The sequence below is a fragment of the Felis catus genome, chromosome X, assembly GCF_018350175.1.
Source record: "Felis catus isolate Fca126 chromosome X, F.catus_Fca126_mat1.0, whole genome shotgun sequence".
NCBI classification, from domain to species: domain Eukaryota; kingdom Metazoa; phylum Chordata; class Mammalia; order Carnivora; family Felidae; genus Felis; species Felis catus.
The window spans coordinates 90994216-91015159 of NC_058386.1; the positions used below are offsets into that span (position 1 = coordinate 90994216).

General features: G+C 37.9%; 1 protein-coding gene across 1 annotated transcript in view; it reads left to right on the forward strand.

Moving 5' to 3' along the window:
* The first annotated feature begins 362 nt into the window (after window positions 1-362).
* The window catches only part of ALG13 (ALG13 UDP-N-acetylglucosaminyltransferase subunit), a 61965-nt gene continuing 41383 nt past the window's right edge, over window positions 363-20944 (forward strand). Inside the window, 6 exon segments of the mRNA XM_045051270.1 lie at window positions 363-494; window positions 944-1106; window positions 2522-2660; window positions 20744-20777; window positions 20780-20896; window positions 20898-20942. Of these exon segments, the coding sequence (XP_044907205.1) occupies window positions 2590-2660; window positions 20744-20777; window positions 20780-20896; window positions 20898-20942 (267 nt within the window). The 5' untranslated portion in view covers window positions 363-494; window positions 944-1106; window positions 2522-2589.

The following is a 20944-nucleotide window of genomic DNA, read 5'->3' on the forward strand; positions in this document are numbered from 1 at the left end:
ACCGCAGCGCTCGGAAGGAACCCCCCCCCCCCACGGCTCGACCTCAGGTGCCACCGCCCCTTTGCTGGCCCCGCCCCGCGCATGCCTGACCCCGCCCCCGCGCACGCCTGGCCCCGCCCCGCGCACGCCTGGCCCCTCCTTCGGCTCCCCCTCTCCTCAGTGTCCTCCACCTCCTCTTTCTCCTTCCCCGCCGGCTTCTCGGCCGCTCCTCCCCGTCGGTTCTCCGGCTCCTCCTTTCCCTGGCTTTAGCCTGCCGACTCTCCGCCTCCGCCTCTCTTTCCTCCGGCTTCGCCCCTCCTTCCCGCTGCTCCGCCTCTCTGAGTTGGTGTTCCTTGGGCTCGGACTAGCTAGCCTGCCGTTGCTTCTCTGGCCCACGCCGGGTCGCGTGGTCGGCACCGCGCGCCTCGCGAGCGCTGCCGGGTCCGGTCCGGTCCGCCTCGATCCGGCTGGACCCGCTCGGCGCGCCGTTCCCGCCCTGCCCCCGCCGCTCTCGGGTGAGCCCGCGTCTTGCCTTCTCCGCGGGCTTCCTCGCGGCCGGCGTCCTCCGGCGGCGTTGCGGCGGCTCCCCCGGCCTGGGGGTTCGCGCAGCTTCGGCCGCGAGGCGGATCGCAGGCGTTTCTTTGCCTCCCCGCTAGTTCTGGACGCCTTTCTCGGGGTCTCTGCTTGCTCTTTTGCTCGTGGCGTGGCCGGTCCTCTCAGGGCTCGGTGAGCTGGGTCGCTTAGATTTGCCCGCTAGGGCTTGTGAGGAACCTTCCCGGGGTCCGGTGAGGGGCGAAGCGTCGTTTTGGGAAAGCGAAACCGGCCGCGGGGTAGAATATTTTGCGGTCCGCGCGTCCCGGTCTGAACACCGACTTTCAGGGGGTGGTGGTGTTTTTTTTTTTTCTCTCCTTAACATTAGCCTCTTTAAAAATCCCGCCTCCCCCCCCCCCCCCGCCTTTTTCAGATCATCAAGAGCCTTGGCTACGACCGACTCGTTCTCCAGATAGGTAGAGGGAAGGTGGTACCCGAACCATTCCGTACTGAGTCCTTTGCTCTGGATGTTTACAGGTACAAGGATTCATTGAAAGAAGATCTTGAGAAAGCAGATCTTGTTATTAGTCACGCAGGTAAAGTGCCTTAGAATCCCGCGATTTGGGTTTTGGTAGTGAGAACAGAGTTGACTTTTTGTGAGGTAAACCCAAATCACTGCAGTACCTCACTGTAGTCGTGGTGGGTAGATTATTTCTTCGAATGTACCTATTGACATTATCGGAAAGAATTTATTGCGTCCGGGTGATAGAAGGATAGGAAACGAATCCCGTAGCGCAACTTTACCGTAAGAAACCCTAAACACGAGCCAAATGATTTACCCCCAACGTCCTGTGTAACGAGCGAGCGGTCAAACTTGAGATCAGTATTTGGGCTTAGATCTGCAGGAATGTTCAGCCAGCTTATTGGTTGGCTTGGCCCTGGAGAAATTGGCTTTGAAAGATTTTTTTTTTTTTAACATTTTAAGTGTGAGCGTGAAACGAATGTAGTCGATCTTCTTTAACCCACATACTGTGTAAATCATGGCCTGCTCTTCAAAGAACCTGATCTAGTTAGACTACCGGTACCTTCAGAAGAACGGCTTTTGGGGAGCATTGCAATTTCGATTGCAGGATAAGTGAGGAAGTTTTTTGGCTCTTATACGAGGCCTGATGTGAAGAGAGAAGACTTCTTAGAAACAGGCCTTACTAACACATGGGTGGTATAGGATAATAGTAAACCGCTCTTGGTGCTGGTCTCTGTGCTTTGTGTATATAAGTTGTAGAATTCTCCCAAACATACAAACTAAGTACTATTCCCATTTTACAGATGAAGAAGTAGAGGCACAGAGATTAACTGTAATTTGTCTAGTCCATAAGTAAGTCTGGTGTTAGTCTAGTCTATCTTCTACCCTAAAGTAGTTACCCAGAAAAGTTTTGTCTAGCTAACAGTCTCTTCGCTCCCGTTGAAAACCTCTAAACTATTTTAGGTATCAGAGTGGAATTGACCCAAATATTGTACATATGCACATGCATGGAGATTTATTCTTGATGTGTCGGGGATGGTACCTCACAGGCAGTCTCCTAAGGGTGGTCAAAGTTTTTCTTTTTGGTGCCTTTCACTGTTGAAGACTTGCTTTTTCCACTTGTGTTTGAGTAGAAGTGAGTAGAAGTGTGGTACAGTTTCATGAACAGTGTGTTGAACCTGAATCTTACTTGGATTCGAGACATGCCCAGGACATACTAATAGAGGGCAAGTGGCAAAACGCTGAATCGTAGATCGTGATATTGTTGGCAGTGATAAAAGATGTATTTTTCAAGTCCAGGTTATAACATCCTATAAAAGCAACTGATAATTACATTTTTGTTATTTTGAGCGTGTGATTGAACGGCGTGGTTTGTAGTTCTGCCAGCTAAGTTTTCATCTTCAGTTCTAACTAACGCTTGATGTGGAGCACCTTACTTAACTTTTTTTTAAAAAAAAAAAAACTAACAATTTTGATTAATTTTTGTAGGTGCAGGAAGCTGTTTGGAGACTCTGGAAAACAGAAAGCCCCTTGTGGTGGTTATAAACGAAAAGTTGATGAACAATCATCAGCTGGAATTGGCAAAGCAGCTACACAAAGACGGGCATCTCTTCTACTGTACTTGCAGGTATACCAGAGACTGATAATTTGACCTCTTGCCTTAAATCCTCCCCTACTACTCTTACCCACCTACCTAACCTGTCTTTTCAACCTCTTACCTTTTCCCACTTACCAAGCATGCTTTGATTTCTCTCACCTGTAAAACCCTTATTTGTTTGTCTTCCACTGTGAGCGTGATCTCTGTGTTCTATTTCTTTCCGTATCTGTGCCTGTTCCATTGCATGTGAATGTGTGTGTGTGCATGTATGTAAGTTCATCTGGGTGCACAAGTCTCTGGGAATATAATTTTTGAGTTTGTTAGATTTTCATCATTCAAGGAAGGCGTTTGCATATTTTATAATTAAGGTTTTGCTTTTAGTAAATCCACTGGAATCCCTAAGTGAAATTGATTCATCCGTTAATAAAATTATACCTAATATGTCACAGGCATTACTTTTAAGTGCTGTGGATACAGTGGTAAACGGGAGATGAAGCCCCTGCTCTCATGGTACTTATGTTCTAGTACTGGGAGATAGTAAACAGTTCATAAATAAGTGATCAAGATAATTTCACATGGTGAAATGTGTTATGAAGAGAATTAGGCAAGCTGATACGATAACTGGAGTGAAGATTAATTAGAATAGTCAGGGAAGGCATGGATGGGTATCTGACATTTGAGCTAAGACCTGAATAACAAGAGGTAGTACGAAGCTCTAGAGGAAGAAAGAACAGCAATTCCAAAGGCCCTAAGTTAGGAATAAGCAGGGTGTTTTGTTGTGTTTGAGGAATGGAGGGGAAAGTTATTAAGTGTAGCAGGAGTATGGTGAGCAAGGAAGAAGATAGTATGAGACTGGATGGGGAGAGCTCATGTAAGAGTACTGATTTTATTCTATGTGTAGTGAGAAGCCATTGAGGTATTTTAAGCCAGAGGAATTACTATGGTAAGGAGTATTATTTTCTAGAAGTATATTAAAATTCAACAAGAAATGATCAACATCACAGTAGAAGGACGAAGAAAATTGCTGATTTGTTTTCTAGTAATTCTTCTTGAGACACTAGAAGCTTGCCAAAGGGTCAGGTCAGTAATACCCAATTATTTGACTTTAAAAGCTATTTTAATTTGAAGTTTTTTGATGTTTTGAGAAGTAAAGACTTTATAGAAGTATTACAAAATAATGTATTTTTTATGTTATAATAAGTTGAAGTTTAAAGTGAAAAACCTTAGAAGAAACTGGCTAGAACGTAAGCATTTCTTTCGATTTCACTGCGTCTGTCTTTTACGCACTCAGTAAATTCTTGTTCATTAAATATTTATTGAGCACCTACTATGTTCCAGGCATTATTCTAGGTACTTGGCATACACTGGTGAACAAAACAGATGATACTTGTTCTCATTGAAAGGAGACAGTTTCATTGATTGTTTCAGGAATAGTTATTGGTGTCCTAATCCATACATGATGGAGGAGAGGGAACATCAGGGTGGCTGTGTAACCTAGAAGTCATTATTAAAAGTATTCAGAGTTGGGAGAAGCTAGATAATAAAAATCATGTAGGTTTCAGATAATGGGCATGGCTTTCCTTGGGTAGTTGAGATTGTTAGGGGTTGACCTCATTTTTTAGAGAATAAATTCTTCCTAACTGGTATGCAAGTCAATTTTTCCAAACACTTTTGATAAGTATTTTTATTCTAGATGTTAAATCAGCTTTGATTTTTTTAAAAAAAATTTTAATGTTTGTTTATTTTTGAGAGCGGGAGGGGGGTTGGGCAGAGAGAGAGGGAGACACAGAATCCAAAGCAGGCTCCAGGCTCCAGGCTCCAGGCTCCGAGCTGTCAGCACAGAGCCTGATGCGGTGCTCGAACTCACAAACTGCAATATCATGACCTGAGCCAAAGTTGGATGCTTAACCGACTGAGCCACCTAGGCGCCCCAAATCAGCTTTGATTTTTATGTCCATACATTTGTATATTTTTTTAGTTTTTAAATCTTATTTTTGAGAGAGAGCATGAGTAGGGGAGGGGCAGAGAGAGAGGGAGACAGAATCTCAAGCAGGCTCCAGGCTCTGAGCCAACAGCATAGAGCCTTATGTGGGGCTCGAACTGACGGATAGATCATGACCTGAGCCGAAGTCGGAGGCTTAAAACCGATTGAGCCACTGAGGCGTCCCTGATTTTTATGTCTGTACATTTAAAAGGAGAAAGCATTGATTTCAGAAACCTATCTGTATTCCTTAAGCTGAAAAGGAAGCTGTACAGGTCTCCAATTTGGTAATTTCTTACAGTTTTATAAGTCTTTTTTCTATATTTCCAGGAAGTCACAGGCATGAATACTGTAAAAATCAATAATTGGTTGTATTTTCATTTTAGGTGTATTATTTAGTTCCCTGAATCTAGGCTGGGTGGTTGTATGTCTGTTCTAATTTAAGTGGCTGCTTTAATTAAATTTCTGAAGTAGTACTTTTATGTCATGGTTTGGAATCTATTTCCAACATGCATGGTGATTGTACATTGCTTGATTATATATGGATTTATGATAGTAAATTACTGGAAAAAAATTTTATTTTGCAATCTTCATGCATGGTTTAGTAGTCTCCCCAGCTTATTCTTGTCTGGCAGCTGTTACTTTTTTTTCCGTTTATTCTGTTTTCATAAATTTTGCTTCAGTTTATATCTGGCCAGTCCTGAGAATTATTCAAAAGCCATGTGACCACATCTTTTATGAAATAACATTTTTGTAATATTTCAGTTGACATGAGAAACATGTCTGTTGAATTGGTATTGACAGGTAGTGTAGTGTTCCTGGTATTGCTTTTATCTTTGCATGTAGAGTTGACCCTTGAACAACACAGCTTTGAACGACATGGGTCCACTTAATACGTGGATTTTTTGCAGTCAGAACTGTAAATGCGTTTTCTTTTTCTTACGATTGTCATAATAACATTTGCTCTGGTTTATGTAATTGTTAATACAGAATGTAATATGTACAAAATGTGTTAATTGACTGTGTTACCACTAAGGCTTCTGCTCAACAGTAGGCTATTAGTAGTGAAGGTTTGGGGGAGTCTCAAGTTGTACATGGATTTTGAACGGTGCAGGAGGTGGGTTTCTTCCTCTAACTCCATGTTGTTCAAGGGTCCACTAGATACCTATAGGAAAATTTTACATTAAAATTCACATACACAGTTTGAGAAGCATCACAGTATTCTTGGAAGTTAGAATCAGTCATCAAGTGGGCAGCAGATGAATTATGGCATTTTCTCCCTTGTTACCTAATATTTTTCTTCTTTTGTTTTAGCACGCTTCCTGGGCTGTTACAGTCAATGGACTTATCAACACTGAAATGTTTTCCTCCTGGCCAGCCAGAAAAATTTTCTGCATTTTTGGATAAAGTTGTTGGATTACAAAAATAAACACTAAACTCTGAACACTTTAAAAACACCCCCCAAATTCAACCTATGGAATGTGGTTAAATCAAATTAAATACAAATTTGCAGAATAATATAAATTAATAAACTTCTACATCTATAGAATGTATAGAAAATTTTATGGTGTGAATGTTAGCATTTGGGTCCAAATCCTCATCGCAATTTAGTAAATTCAGTAGATTTTTACTTAATCTTTTTATTTTAGTAAAGTATTTAGTGAGCATTTACAGGTTTTATCTTAAAATTCCCAGTTGATTTAGAATCATGAAAAAAATGAGTTAAATTTGAAAACTTTGACAAGAACTTCAAACGTAGTTATTGGTTTGGTGGTCCTAGAATAAAAAATGAAGCAGTAACCAATTTGTAAAGACATTTGAGAGTTAGCGTCTTTACCTTTATAATTTAAGGAAGAAAACTTTAAAAAAAAATGAGTTCTCTTCTGTGAAATATACAGTTTAATAATTATCTTAAAAAGGTGATCAAGATTAAATATCAAGTCAGTTGATCTATGGTACTTGGAGAAACTACTTTCAGTGGAGTGGATGTAGTCCCTTCTAAAATCTAAATAGGAAATGACAAAATAACCTTGTTCAGTATCAAAGCTTTATTGGTTTGAAAAGAGTAAATCAAAGGACTTAGGCCAATAGGACTTGCTGTTATTTTCTAAGGGCCCTTCTCACAGTGGTATTGAAGCATTTATTGTAACAACATAGAGCAATTTATAACTCAGTGTACTTATAAGTTTTACAAGTGAATATATGATCTGATGTATATAATTGGCTAAATACATGGCTTTTAGGTTCATGTAGCTCAGGATCGATACATTATGAAATTCTGATGGGAGTAAGTAGTCTTGAGTCCTGTAAAATAAACTGGATTATCTGTAAGTGTTCATAGTTTTCTGGGAGAAGTTTTAGATCTACTTCATAAAAACAGCATACGCTATAAAGACATACTTTCTATAACGTTATTACAATATATTGACTGTTCTAAACATTTTACTTGGGATGCTCTACTTAATGTTTTTGTAGATTTATTTTCCTGATTGTTTTACTTAGGCTAATATTAAAATAAATTCTTACTAATAGTAGAAGGTGGTGGCTGAGAAATACTCTGGGTAGCAGGAGGAAGCCAACTTCGATTAAAATTTTGCTGAGAATAATCTAAAAAGTGAGTAATCTACATCTGCATAGTTGAGAATTCACAGCACCATAATAGTTATATATTGATATACTGATATTACAGGAATAATAATTATATGTTGATCTTATACTAATATCACAGGAGAGGCCCTTTTCAAATACACGGTGAGGATTTGACTTTTCTGGGCTCTTTTATAAATGTGCTTCTCTAATTTGAGAAAAATTACTGCTTAAAATGTATTTTGATCACTGAGTCTGGCTATTTTATGTCATGAACCATAGAGAATTCTAAACAAAGGGTCTACTCAAACATCAGACAACTGTAAAGTAATATGGCACTCCAAAGCCTCTGTTTTCTTTCCCACAAGAATATATAACTCAGATTCCATTATTTCATTTAGCAGAGGCTTAACCCTATGGTGTTATTTGTGTGTAGTGATCTCCCTTGACTGTATACCTTTGTGAAATTTAATATCCATTGTTCGGCCTAAAAATCAAAAGGTATCTCAGAGTCATTTTGATTTGACAGGAATTCTTGAAGTCATCTAGTCCAATCCCATCATTTCTCAGATGAGGAAGGCCAGAGGTCACAACTTGTCTAAAATAACAGCCTTTGACAGAGCTGCCGCTAGAAGCAGCTCTTTGACTCCTGGTCTTGTGCTCTGCCATAAGAACATATGTTGTAAGCTGTTTGATTCTTTATAGTTGTTTGCCTAGTGTTTAGTTACTTTAATCCCTTCCAAGGAGAGTTTTGTTCATTTATTAGAAGTTTATTTTAGTAGGAATTTCACACTTAATTGCGTTTCTCTTTGGGGTATAATCTTACCTTGGACTTAGAAAACTGATTTCTGAGTTTGGAATGTAGCAAACTACCATGGGTAGGATTGATACCAGATTGAATGAAGACTTTAAGACAAAGAATTGTAGGTTCTTGGAGTTGGAATAGAATATTAAGCATACGTACTACAAACTTTTTATAGATGAGGGAAGAGGCTTCAGATAAATTAATTGCCCGTTTACCTATTATTGGTCCTTATGAAAAAATTAATGGTAATCAAGATTCTATTTGGAATGTTTGCTTTGAAATTCGTTTCGTTTCATTACCTGGCAGGCTTCAGGTTCTTGAAATCAGTGGAAAAGTGGAATGTCGTTTTATATTTAATAGTTTTCTGTTAATGGTATTTAGATTTCTAGAGTAACAGTTTTCTGTTAGAGGTATTTAGATTTCTAGGGATGGGGAAGCAAAAGAAAGTTCAGTATTTTGAGAAACTCGTATCATGGATAGGTTCAGAAGTAGACAAGTAATGGTAGACAGTTGCTGTTGTTAGATGAAAAGTGATGTGAGGTTATAGGACGACCCTGGGAAGTAAGGAGTATTGATGGCTGCTTATTATGATTTGGGAGGAAAGACAGCTGGAAGGATTTGGTGGTGGGTAAGAGCACAACTGATGAACTTGATCTGAGATTCTGGAACATTTAAAGGTATAGTTGACTCTAGAACAATGTGGGCATTAGTGCAAGACCCTTGTGCAGTTGGAAATTTACATGTAAATAATTTTGAGTCCCAAAAGACTTGACTAATAGCCTACTGTTGACTGGATGCCTTACTGATAACATAAATCATCGATTAACCCATGTTTTGTATATTATGTGTATTACGTACTATATTATTAATGTGAAGTAAGCTAGAGATAAAATGTAAAGAAAATTAAGGAAACTACATTTACCATACTGTACTGTATTGGAGAAATGTGAGTATAGGTAGACCTGTACAGTTCAAATCCATGTTGTTCCAGGGTCAGCTAGTCATTATCTGAAAATACTGTCAAGTGTGTGATTTTAGACACTTTGGAACACTACTTTGCTTTCAAAGGCAAATCATGTAGATAAAAAGCATAGTATAAAAGTGTGTACCACCACTTTGATAGTTTGAGGAAGAGTTTTCCAAGACTAAAGAAAGTCAAGAATGACTTGTTAGGTATTTTTCGTGGCCCTTCTTTATGGTATAAGCACTAATCTCATTTGTTCAAAGTATAAAATTTTTGGAGATGACCCAAAATCTGCATACAGTCTTAAGAAATTAGATGTATGGGCAGGCCTTTTGAAACTGATTTGGCGGAAACATTTGGAATGGGTGGTCCAGATAGTTGTGTGGTAATCTGTTTTCTGCTGTATAATTAATACTATATTTTTGTGGGGGCGTGGGGAAAGAAATAATAATAGTTAACCCCTGTTGTGTGATTAGTATGTATCAGGTACTATTTTAAGCCGTTTACAGATACGAGGTCACTTAATCTTTACAATGACTCTCTGAAATAGTTACTCTCCCATTTTGGGAATGAGGAACTGAGCTCAGGATAACGCAGAAAGGAAGTTTTATGCCACTGAAGTGTCTGATGGACTGGGAATTTTAATTAGAATGGTGATTTCCATTGTATTTCCATCATTTATGGTGAGAGGGTAGAATATTTGAAGTCACAGGATTGTTCTAAGGAATTTTGATTGTATGATGACCACAGGTATGTAACCTTTTTTAGTTTTTACATCATTATTTAAAAGCATACTGATGTGGAGAAATTCTCCCAGGTGATTGCAAGTTACTGGCTCTTTTGTTTTCTCTAAATATTTGTTTTAGGTTCTATTTTTGGTCCTTTTCTCTTTGTATGTTTTTGGTATTTTCATCACTCCCAGAGCTACTATTGATGTTCCTATTTATATCCCCCCAACTCTGATTTGGGCTCCTGAATGGTACTTCCAGTTGCCTGTAGGTCTGTTAATTCTCTAAGCACAGTAAGCTTCATGTGTCCCAAACTAAAATTCTGTTCCTTTCATCCTTCTGAGATCCTTGCCCATATTGATGGTGTTACCATTTAGTACTCCAGGCTTATTATCTCCAACCCTTTATATCTGATTGATCACCAGGTTCTCTTACTTAGCTTTACTTCCTAAATAGCTTGAGCCCATTTATTTATTGGCTCATTTAGTATTTTAACATAAATGCATGATAAGAATCTTTTTGCACTCAAGATGTGACTCCTGCTCTGGAGGAACCCTTCAACAGTCTAGTTGAGGAGGAAGTGTCTTACTTATTCTCAAATCCTTGCCTGAAGCACAGGCTTTCCATGAATGATAAATGCACTTTCTCTCATGGTCTTGATTAGGAAACACTGTAATCTTGCACACATTCATTTTGTACAGTCTATCTAGGATGTCTGGTTCATAAGAAAGATGTGGTCATCACATTGTATGAAGTTTGTAGGATCAGATATTTACAGGAATGGCATCTAAAACAGTAGTGCTGATCTGTGTAATATTCTAATGGTATTTAAGGATCTGTCAAATAATGGTACCAATTGGGAATTTTTGGTAAAGGGTGATGTTAAAAATCAAGAGGTTTATTAAAAGAAGTAGCTATGGTGTGTTCCAGTAAAAGATTACTTTGAGATTTAGGACAACTACCAAACATTTAATTCCTTGTTAAATGGTTAACTCTTTACATGATTATTGTAGCACAGTCTTTATATTGAATAGTTACTTAAATTCTCACAATTTTTGTAGGTGGCCAGACAGCAGGTGAGCAAACCTAGCTTGCTTCAAATAGAAATGAAGAATATATGCTTATTGACTTTGATCTTGAGTCTTGAAAAATATTTCTGGGTCTTTTAGACCATTAAATACCACCTATTTTGGTATTTCTCTCCTAGCTCTTTATTGTGTTTATGAATTTTTACTACATCCTAGCCAAAATTGTTTTGATTGACGTGATCATTTACAACTATTGCTTTTTTTTCTACTGACACTTATACACATCTTGCCATGAATTTCAGGGAGTTCTTACAGGTACCTTGAAGGTTCCAGGTTAAGAATCCCCAGACTGAGGCCAACTTCTGTATTTTCATTTGTTGTTCATTAGTGTTCTGGTGATAACTACCAGACTCCTTTTTAATGGAGCCCTCTGATTAAATACAGTAAGCTTAATAATTCCCAGTTTTATGACATATCAGTTATAAACTTATCAAGTTTAACACCTACCAAACACATTTCGAAACTACTTTTAATATTCTGTTAACTCTGTACATAACCCATAATGTCTTGTGTAGCACTGTTTCTAATTGGTAAAAGGAACTAAATGGATTTTTTCATTTGTAGTAATTATTTTAGGATCTGCTAGATTAGACTATTTGGTGAAGCAATACAGTATTATTGTACCTTATTTACTGTTACGTGTGCTTTTAACATTTGTTTGTTGAACTCTGATAGTCACTGTTGGAATGATGTGTGTGTGAGACCCTATACTGCATCATTTTACTGTTCATTTCTCCTTATTACAGAACTTATTGGTTGTTTCTCTATTTCCAGTGTGAAGTGGGTGGATAATACACTCCCCAAATTTAGGAGTGAAAAACATTCTTAAGTCCTGGGCCTAAGTAATTTTCTGGATCTCAATTTTCCCATTTGTGAATTCGTAAAACTAACTTCCTTCATAGGTGATTTATAAGACCTAAAACCAATTGTGTGGCATGTTTGAAAATAAAAAATGTCATTGAAATAATACATTTTCTCGGTTAGAGTTTTTGTTTTAAGAAGTAGGAATGGACTTAGATTTCCTTGAAATTCACAGTATATACTCGTAAGTGATACAGAAAGCAAAGTCCTCACTGAATTTCATCTTTGGATTCTAGTCAGTCTCTAGATGGAGTTCTAGTTAGAGAATAAAAGATTATTTAGAGATTTAAGTAAGTGCATCAAAACAAGTGTGTTCTGGTCTTTATTCTCCATGTTGGTAGACTGTTAAGACACTGTAAGGAACTTAAAGTCAAAAAACAACCTTTAGTATTTCTGTGCCAGTATAACACATTTTTTAAGCAAAGTATTACTTTCCTTTTTTTTCTAATCCATTATTAGAGTGCTTTAGATGCAAGTGGGGAAGAGACAGAAAAAGCAAGTGGCTCTCGGTAATGTTTCTTCTGTTTTGCATACCTGAACAAGGATCACTGCTCTGGGAAATCAATTCTTTATGGTCTCTTTTCGTAACGTTTGAAGAAGAGGTTGAGTAAGGTCGTGTGGCCACATTTTGTTTTGGAACCATTGTGTTCCCTTTCCTCCTAAATCCTGCTTTGCTAATTTTGTTTAAATGTCCACTATGGAAAGAAGTGACAGGTTCTAGTTTCAGGGTGCTGTTAAAAATGCTTACCGTTAATATTTTTCAGTAATGAAAAACCTCAGAGGTTCTGTAGAGTTGAGCTATTTCCCTTAATTGGCCCTGTGTTATCGTGGTACTAAAAATGTGAAATGATTTAGTACTAAGTGTTTTTTTTAATACTTATTGCCTCTCAGCAGCTTCTTTCCCAAGTTACATACATGTGATTGTCATTTTTATTTTTCCAGTTTTAGATAATTGACAGAACATCGTAGAGGTTTAAGGTGTACGACATAATGATTGAATACATGCATATATTGCAAAATGATTACCACAGTAAGTTTAGCTAAAGCCATCATCACGTATAGTTATAAATTTTGTTGCCTTTAAAAATCTAGGTCAGTTTATTTCATTTGGTGAGGTAAGATTTATTCATTTTTATGTGGGCCAACCACATAATTTGCCAGGATAATAGGTTAATCCCCGTATAGGCTGTTTTTATGGTTAATGTTGATCACAAAGTTGACCATTGAAAGGGAGGGCAAATCTGTTATCCACCATTGAGTCACCTATAGCCAACAGTTTCTTAGACCTGAAAAAGAGCTTAGACATCACGCAGCCCATCTTCATTTTATAGATGAGGGAACTGACTCAGAAGGTGGCATAACCAAGTTCATAATACTCTGTTCATGGAACCATGTTGCCTCTCAGTAACTAAAACAGAAACTGAAGCATCATGACATACATACATTCACAAGCGAACCATGTATGTCACAGATAACGTATGCTTTAAAAATTTTTCAGGCATGTATCTCATTTAACTGGTTGAAACAGGAAAGGAGTGTTACCTTAGAACTGAAACTACTAGTATTTGTATGTTTTACTACAAAGAATTTCCTTATTTGATCAGTGAAGAAACAGTTCTAGCACTTATAAGTCACATTTTCAAGTTAAATTACAATATAAAAAGCAGTAATTATAAAGTTAAAGCACATCAGTTTCTTGACAAGTCAAGTAATGTTAATTATTACAAGTTATTTTAATTTACTTCAATTTATTTTAATCTGTAACCAGAGTATATAGTACCTAATAGTTTTTAAGGCAATTATTTTTTGTTCCATTATTTTCAGAATTGAAAGAAACTTCATCAGTGTTGGGGAAAGCACCTCTGGGGAGTTATATTTGAACTTTGGCTTGATTTCCAGTAGAATCTAGGTGAAACTGTTCTGGTTCTTCTGTTTTGTTTTGTTTTGTTTTGTTTTTTTTGACCAAAGAATTTCTTAGTGAATTGTTTTGTCAGGTTGCAGCTGACAGCATTCAATACTTAAGTACTTTGTGCTAAGCACTGAACATTCAGTATCTTTAAATTTTTTTTAAATGTTTGTTTATTCTTGAGAGAAAGAGCACAAGTGGGGGAGGGCAGAGAGTGAGAAAGACACAGAATCTGAAGTAGGCTTCAGGCTCTGAACTGTCAGCACAGAGCCTGAGGTGGGGCTCAGACTCACAAACCTTGAGATCATGACCTCAGCTGAAGTAGGCGTTTAACTGATTGAGCTACCCAAGCACCCCTGAACATTCAGTATCTTCTGTGGTTATTACAGCAACCTTAGGTTTAGATCACAAATTTGTACAGCAACATTTTTCAATCTCTGTAACAATTTAATAGCAGTAGTTATTGTGCATTAAAAACTGTTGGCAACTTGAATGGTAAAGTTCCCTGCCATTCACTTTGGATCTGGCTTTTCCCAAATCTTTGGGAAGATTTTTGGAGAATCTTTGTATTTCTACAAAGTACTTTTCCCTATGGAAAAGGCCAGGTCAAAATTAAGCAGATGATTTTAGCATTCCTTAGAGCCTTTGATACTGCTAATGGGCATTGTGAACCTCAAAGATTGGATTATAGTGTGCAGTGTTTCCAGAAATACTCACCTTGAAATTCTTTAGGAACGCTTATTACTAACTTGTGAAACAACATTGAGAGCACCAAAGTGTGGTCCTGGACCACCAGCATCGGCTTCACCGGAGAACTTGTTAGAAATGCACGTTCTTGGGACCCACCCCAGACCTGCTGAGTCAGAACTCTAGGCATGGGGTAATCTAGTTTATGGAGCCCTTGACTTGAAAACTACTGTTCTAGAGGTTTACAGGATTGGAGTAGTTTGCTGTAGAAGAATACTAAGCCAGGGTGCTGCCTGGGTAGCTCAGTTGGTGGAGCGTCTGACTCTGGATCACAGCTAGGTCTTGGTCCTCAGGGTCTGGAGTTCAAGCCCCAAGTTGGGCTCTGCATGGGGTGTGGAGCCTACTTAAAATAGCAAGCCCCCCCCCCCCAAATAGTAAGCCACTTGAGATTTCAAGTGCAATAGATACTTTGAAAGGGCAGTATTAAATAATATCAAGTGGCTGTTATATACAAGATGGAGTCTACTATTGTCCCACAGGTCTTTTTAAAAAACTTCTGTTGTACTGATTTGGGGAATGTAACCTGTACTTAACCACCTCAGAGCCTTTGTTCATTTTTTCTTTTTTTGATATTCGATTCCTCTTTATAGTTGTGTAACAATCAGTGCATAATTCTAGTCCTAGTATTGTTAATGACAGGATATGAAAACCTGGAGGTTTTAGAATTATTTGAAACGTGCTGCTTCTGCAAAATAAGGGGTCCCTTGTAGCTATAAAATTCTATTTCCCATTTACTTTCCCAGTTTATTATGCTATTGTTTCTTGCTCATTTACCAAATATTTTAAAAGTTTTTTATTTAAGATAATAAATGTAAGTAGTATAAAAGATTAACTAGTTCCACAAGGTGTATAATAAACAGCAGTTCTGCTGTCCACTTCTCCCCATCTCTGACTCTGCTTTCAGTAGTTGACCATATTGCATGATTTTATGTTTTATAAGTGAATATATTCAAACTTGTTTTCATTTGTTAAATATCACCTATAGACTTGCTAACGTGGAGGAGGAGGATTTATCTTCCTCTTTTCTTCCATAGTAGGAAGTCTGTAGATGATACTTAAATTTAGTTTTCTCAGTTCTTGTGAGATCTGTTTGCAGTGTTGACAGGATTACTTAAGTACAGTATTCACATCTGAGTCCTGTAGTCCACATTCATTGATTACATTCCCTTTTCTATAAAACTAACCTCAGTTTTAGTATTTTCATTTGCTTATTTTTCCGTTTTTTCCATAAAAATATTCCCACACTCTCCAGAGGTTATATATCTTTTATCCATAACTTTCATTATTTATTTCTGAAATGTCTGCTGGAGTTCTTTTTTTCTTGTGTGTGTGTGTGTGTGTGTGTGTTCTGGAGTTCTGTGTCCTTTTATGTGAACTGGTTATTCTCTAGTCCTGCTGAATGTGTGTCCTCCTGGGATTTCCCTTTCACTCTTATCTTAGAAATCATTTTGCTTCTCTCTTGCAATGAATCTTCTGTTTCTAGGACTCTGCCCCCATACCCCATTTTGTGGTTTAACTTCTTTATTTTGGTTTCAAATATGCTCCATAACTTTGTAGAAAGGAGGTAAATTGTTTTAATCTTTCATGTTTGAAAATGCTTCTCTCTCATCTGATTGATAGCTTGGTATAGAGTTCAAGGTTGGAGATAATTTTCCCTCACATACTGAACCTCATTGTTTTCTAGCTTATAGTTATTCTATTGAGAAGTTTATTGCTACTCCTATGTGTGATCATTTGTATGTGACCTGTTTTTCCTCTTTATCCCCTGACTTCAGAAATGTCCTGTGCATTGCTGATCATCTTTTTTGCTTTTATTGTTCGAGCTACTTCATGGACCCTTTCATTCTAAATACAGGTACTCCTGTCCTGCAGTGCTACAATTCTCCTTTCATCATTATCATCATCACTATCATTTCTTCCCCTTATACTTTTTATCTTTTGGGGAGGGCCTCCTTTTGGTTAGATGTTGGCCATCCTATAGTGACCCTCTAATTTTCTTGGTTTTTGTCTTCATTCTCGTCCATTCTGTGAGCTCCTCAACTTAATTCTGTTTTTCTGCTTTTTATTTTTCAGTTGAAATACAGCAAAATTAGCATTTTTCTTGTATAGTTGTATAAATTTTGACAAATGTGCAATTGTGTAACCACTACCACACTCAAGATCCAGAATACTAGGGCGCTTGGGTGGCTCAGTTGGTTAAGTGTCTTGACGTTGGCTCAGGTCATGATCCCATGGTTTGTTGAGTTTGAGCCCTGCCTCGGCCTGTCTACTGTCAGCACAGAGCCTATTTCAGATCCTCTGTCCCCCTCTCTCTCTGCCCCTTCCCTGCTCTAGCTCGCTCTCTCTCTCTCTCTCTCTCTCTCTCTCTCTCTGAAAAATGAGTAAACATTAAAAAATTTTAAAAAGGTATAGAATACTTACATCATCCCCATTTATCCCTTCCTGCCATCCCTTTGTGGTCAGCCTTTTCCTATAGCCGTAACTATTGCCAGCAACTGATCTGGTTTCCCTTTCAGTAGTTTGGTCTTTTCCATTGTGTCATAACTGCATTCTTTTAGTATGCATTTAATACTGAGAAGTATTCTGTTGTATGGATGTGCTAGTTTGCCCATTTACCAATTGAAGGATATTTGGATTGTTTCCAGTTTGGGGGAATCATGATTATGAATAAAGCTGCTATAAACATTTATATGCAGGTTTTTTGTGAGCTGAAGTTTTCATTTCTCTTGGGTAGATAACTAGAAGTGGAATTGTTGGGTCATGTAGCAACTCTGTTTAACCTTCTAGAAACTGCTAAACCAGTTTTTAGAGTGGTTGTACTATTTTATATCACACCAGCAACATATGAGAGTTCCAGTCGCTCTGCATCCTTGTCAACACTTGGTATTGTCAGTTTTTAAAAAATTTTAGTCATTTTAAGATGTATGTGATGGTATCTCATTTAAAGATCTACAAATGGCCAAGAGGCACATGAAAGATTTTCAGCATTGTTAGCCATCAGGGAAATGGAAAACAAAACCACAATGAGGTACCACTGACACCCACTAGGATGGCTGTAGTAAAGAGATGGACTGTAATTATGGATAGGTTGTGGAAAAATGGGAGCCCTCATACACCATGAGAACGTAAAATGGTGCAGTTGCTGTGGAGGACAGCCTGACAGTTGTTCAAATGGTAAACATTGATCCAGCAAGCAACTCCATTCCTAGGTGTTACCCAAGAGGATAGAAACATGTCCAAACAAAAACTTGCACATGAATGTTTGACAGCATTAGTCATAAAAAGCTAGAGTGGGAACAACCCACATTAGTTCTAATGGATGAATGGATAAATAAAATACAGTATAGTTTAACAATAGGATTGGAATACTGATACATGCTGCAACATGGGTGAACCCTTTATTTTTTTGGTGCATAAAAGGTTTTATTAAAGCATGGGGACAGGATCCATGGGCAGAAAGAGCTGCCCATGGGTGAACCTTTAAAACCTAAGTGAAAGAAGCCAGTTACACAGGACCATATATTGTATGATCCCATTTACGTAAAATGTCTAGAATAGGTAAATATAGAGAGACAGAAAGTGGATTGGTGGTTACCTGGAGTTTGTGGGCATAGGGGGTTAGCAGTTGGTTGGTACGGGATGTGGTTACATTTGGGTGTAATGAGAATGTTCTAAAATGGTGCCGATGGATGCACAACTCTCAATGTACTAAAAATTATTGAAATTATACTTTGAATTACAGGGTATGTAAACTAAAAAGCTGTTAAAATGATCAGTTTTAAGTGTACAATTCACTAATTTTTAGTGAATATACAGGAATGTGCAGAAACAGATTTGGAACTTTTTTTATCACATCAAAAAAGATCCTTTGTGCTTGTTTGCAGTCAATACCTATTCATTTCCCAACCACAGGCAGCCCTGATCTGCTTTCTGTAGATGTGCTTGTTTGGTATATTTCATATAAGTATAATCCTATCTCTTTTCGAATCAACCCCCTTTTGCATCTAGCTTCTTTCACTTAGGTTTCAGTTTCTCCACATCCTTGCTGATACTTGGTCTGTGTATTTATTATAGCCATTCTCGTAGGTGTGAATTGATACCTCTTAATGGTTTTAATTTGTGTTTTCCTAATGACGAATGATGTTGAGCATCTTTTTAGCTTAGTAGCCATTCCTATATCTTTGGTAAAATGTGTAGTCAAATTACTTGGACGTTTTTTTTTTAAATTTTTTCAACATATATTTTGAGAGACAGAGCGTGGACAGGGAGGGACAGAGAGAGGGAGACACAGAATCCAAAGCATGCTACAGGCTCTGAGCTGTCAGCACAAGGCCTGACACGGGGTTTGAACCCACAGACATCAAGATCATGGCCTGAGCCCAAGTTGGACACTTAACCGACTGAGCCACTCAGGCACCCCAAATCATTTGGGCATTTTTTAGTTGTATCATCGTTTTCCTATTGTTGACTTGAGAATTTTTTTTATATTTTTGATACAAAGCTTTTTAGTCAGACGTGTGATATATACTGATAAAACTTTCTTCCAGTCTATGGCTTGCCATTTTCATTTTCCTAACAGTGTCCTTTGTAGAGCACAAGTTTTTAATATTGATAAAGTCCAATTAATTTTTATTATATCTAAGAATTCATTGCCTAACTCAAGGTCTTGAAGATTTTCCCTTATGCTTTCTTCTGAAAGTTTTGAAATTTTGTTCTACATTTAGGCCTTTGGTCCATTTTAATTATAATTAAGTTATAGAAGATTAATTGTATAAAGATGAGGTATAAAGACCATTTTTTTCTATTTTATATATATGGATGGGATTGTGCAGCACCATTTGAAAATAGTGTCTTTTTCTCTGTTGAACTGCTCTTGTACCTTTGTCAAAAATCCGTTAACCATATTTGTGTGGGTCTTTTCTGTGTGCCCTCTCTGTATGTTCCTCTCTTTTTTTCTTTTTTATTTCTGTATCCACCTTTTTCTTCTGTTTTCTTCCTCTGTTTCTTTTTGTTTCCTTGTCTCTAATTTTTATTGTATTTCCTGCTCTATTGCTTTTCTGGTTCTCTTTTTCTTCTCCCAGTTTTCCCTTTGATTTCCTTCCTCAAAATGAAGTATGTGGATTTGTACTAATTGAAGTTTTATGTATTTATTTTTAGTGTAAATAGCGATAAATGTGAAGAATTTGTATTCTTTTCTACAGGTAAAAACTTCCCAAAATGAGTTAACTTTTTCATTTATAACTCTTTAATTTTTCCTCAATGAATTTGTGGCCTTAGAAAAAGATGGTGATCCCTCTGTCCAAACCATGTTTCATGGTTTTTCAAAAGGCATAATTTCCCTAGTGTTATTGTTTCTTTAAAAAAGAAATTAAGGTAATTCAAATTGATATGCTAAAAGAAGTCAGGATTTTACTTGTTTTTTAACCATGCTTTTATTTCATTCTTAAATTAGAAGATTGATTATTGATGCTTTTCCTATAGGCACGTTGGTCATGATTACTACTGGATCCACAGATACAAGAAAAACAATTTTCAAAGCAGCTTAATTAAGGAATTTGATTTTGGCATTTAATAAAAAGGAGACACTTGACAGTGGAATCAAGTAATGCAAGTGATCAGTTCTGTTTTTGAACTTCACAAATACGGTCCTGTTTACATTGGTTTTCTTAGACTCTAGAGTAGTTTTCCCAGAAAAGTGCTCTAATACACTGAAATGTTATTGGTAAGACATTCCTTTCATGCTGTTCAATTTAAGCTTCCATTGTTTTCATTTTTTAAGAAAATTTTTGCATCGTCTCTTTTTGTTAATGCTCTACAATAACTTGAGGACATTAGTCAAGAATTGTATCAGTGTTTCCTAGCATAGCTAATGGATTTAGTTTCTGTGATCCTAGCAGAAGGTTATTATTATATAGAAGAACCAAATGAGAAAATTACTTAACTCCCATACCGGAAGTATCCAGAAATCTGCTTTGGCATTTTACTTGCTTGAACTGTGATTTCTGCCCCTATAGATCAAGGGAGACCCTTGCCCTCCCCCCAACACCAGCCTATGTAGTCTTTAAAGGTGTTCTTAATACAGAAGCTTACTAGTTATTTAGGTTTAGAATATTTTTCTCTCATCTCCATGAAATTATGAGAGGAGCAGGGAACTTGGGCGAGAGACCTTAAAGCGATACAATGTGGGCCAGGCTGCATCGTACACACCTGAGCCTTGTTGCAGTCCGTTTGCAGCCTCGTGCCGCAGTTGCCCTGAGTTAAGCTGCAGACTCGACTTCCTTTTGGTCCCAAAGCTCAGCTGCTTGTGCATACTTCTCTCAACCTTGGGCTCGTTGCGTAAATCCCATCCTTCCCCAACAAGGTAGCTCCGCAGGTGCCTTCTCCCATGTCTTCTCAAGTCCAGTTCTCTATTCCTAGGAGCATCGGCTCTTCCTCTTCTTTTCACAGGGTCCTGACTTGTACCGGGCGAGCCAGCCCTTTGCTTCTCCTGCTCCTGAGAAGTGCCAGGATTCTACAGCGCTGACAACTGCCTTCTCATCCCTAGACTCCGGGCTGCTTTCCGGATACCTGCATAAGCAAGCCCTTGTCACTGCTACCCATTCCTACCTGCACCTTGCTTTTTCCTTCTTGCCGCGTTTGTGTTCCTTT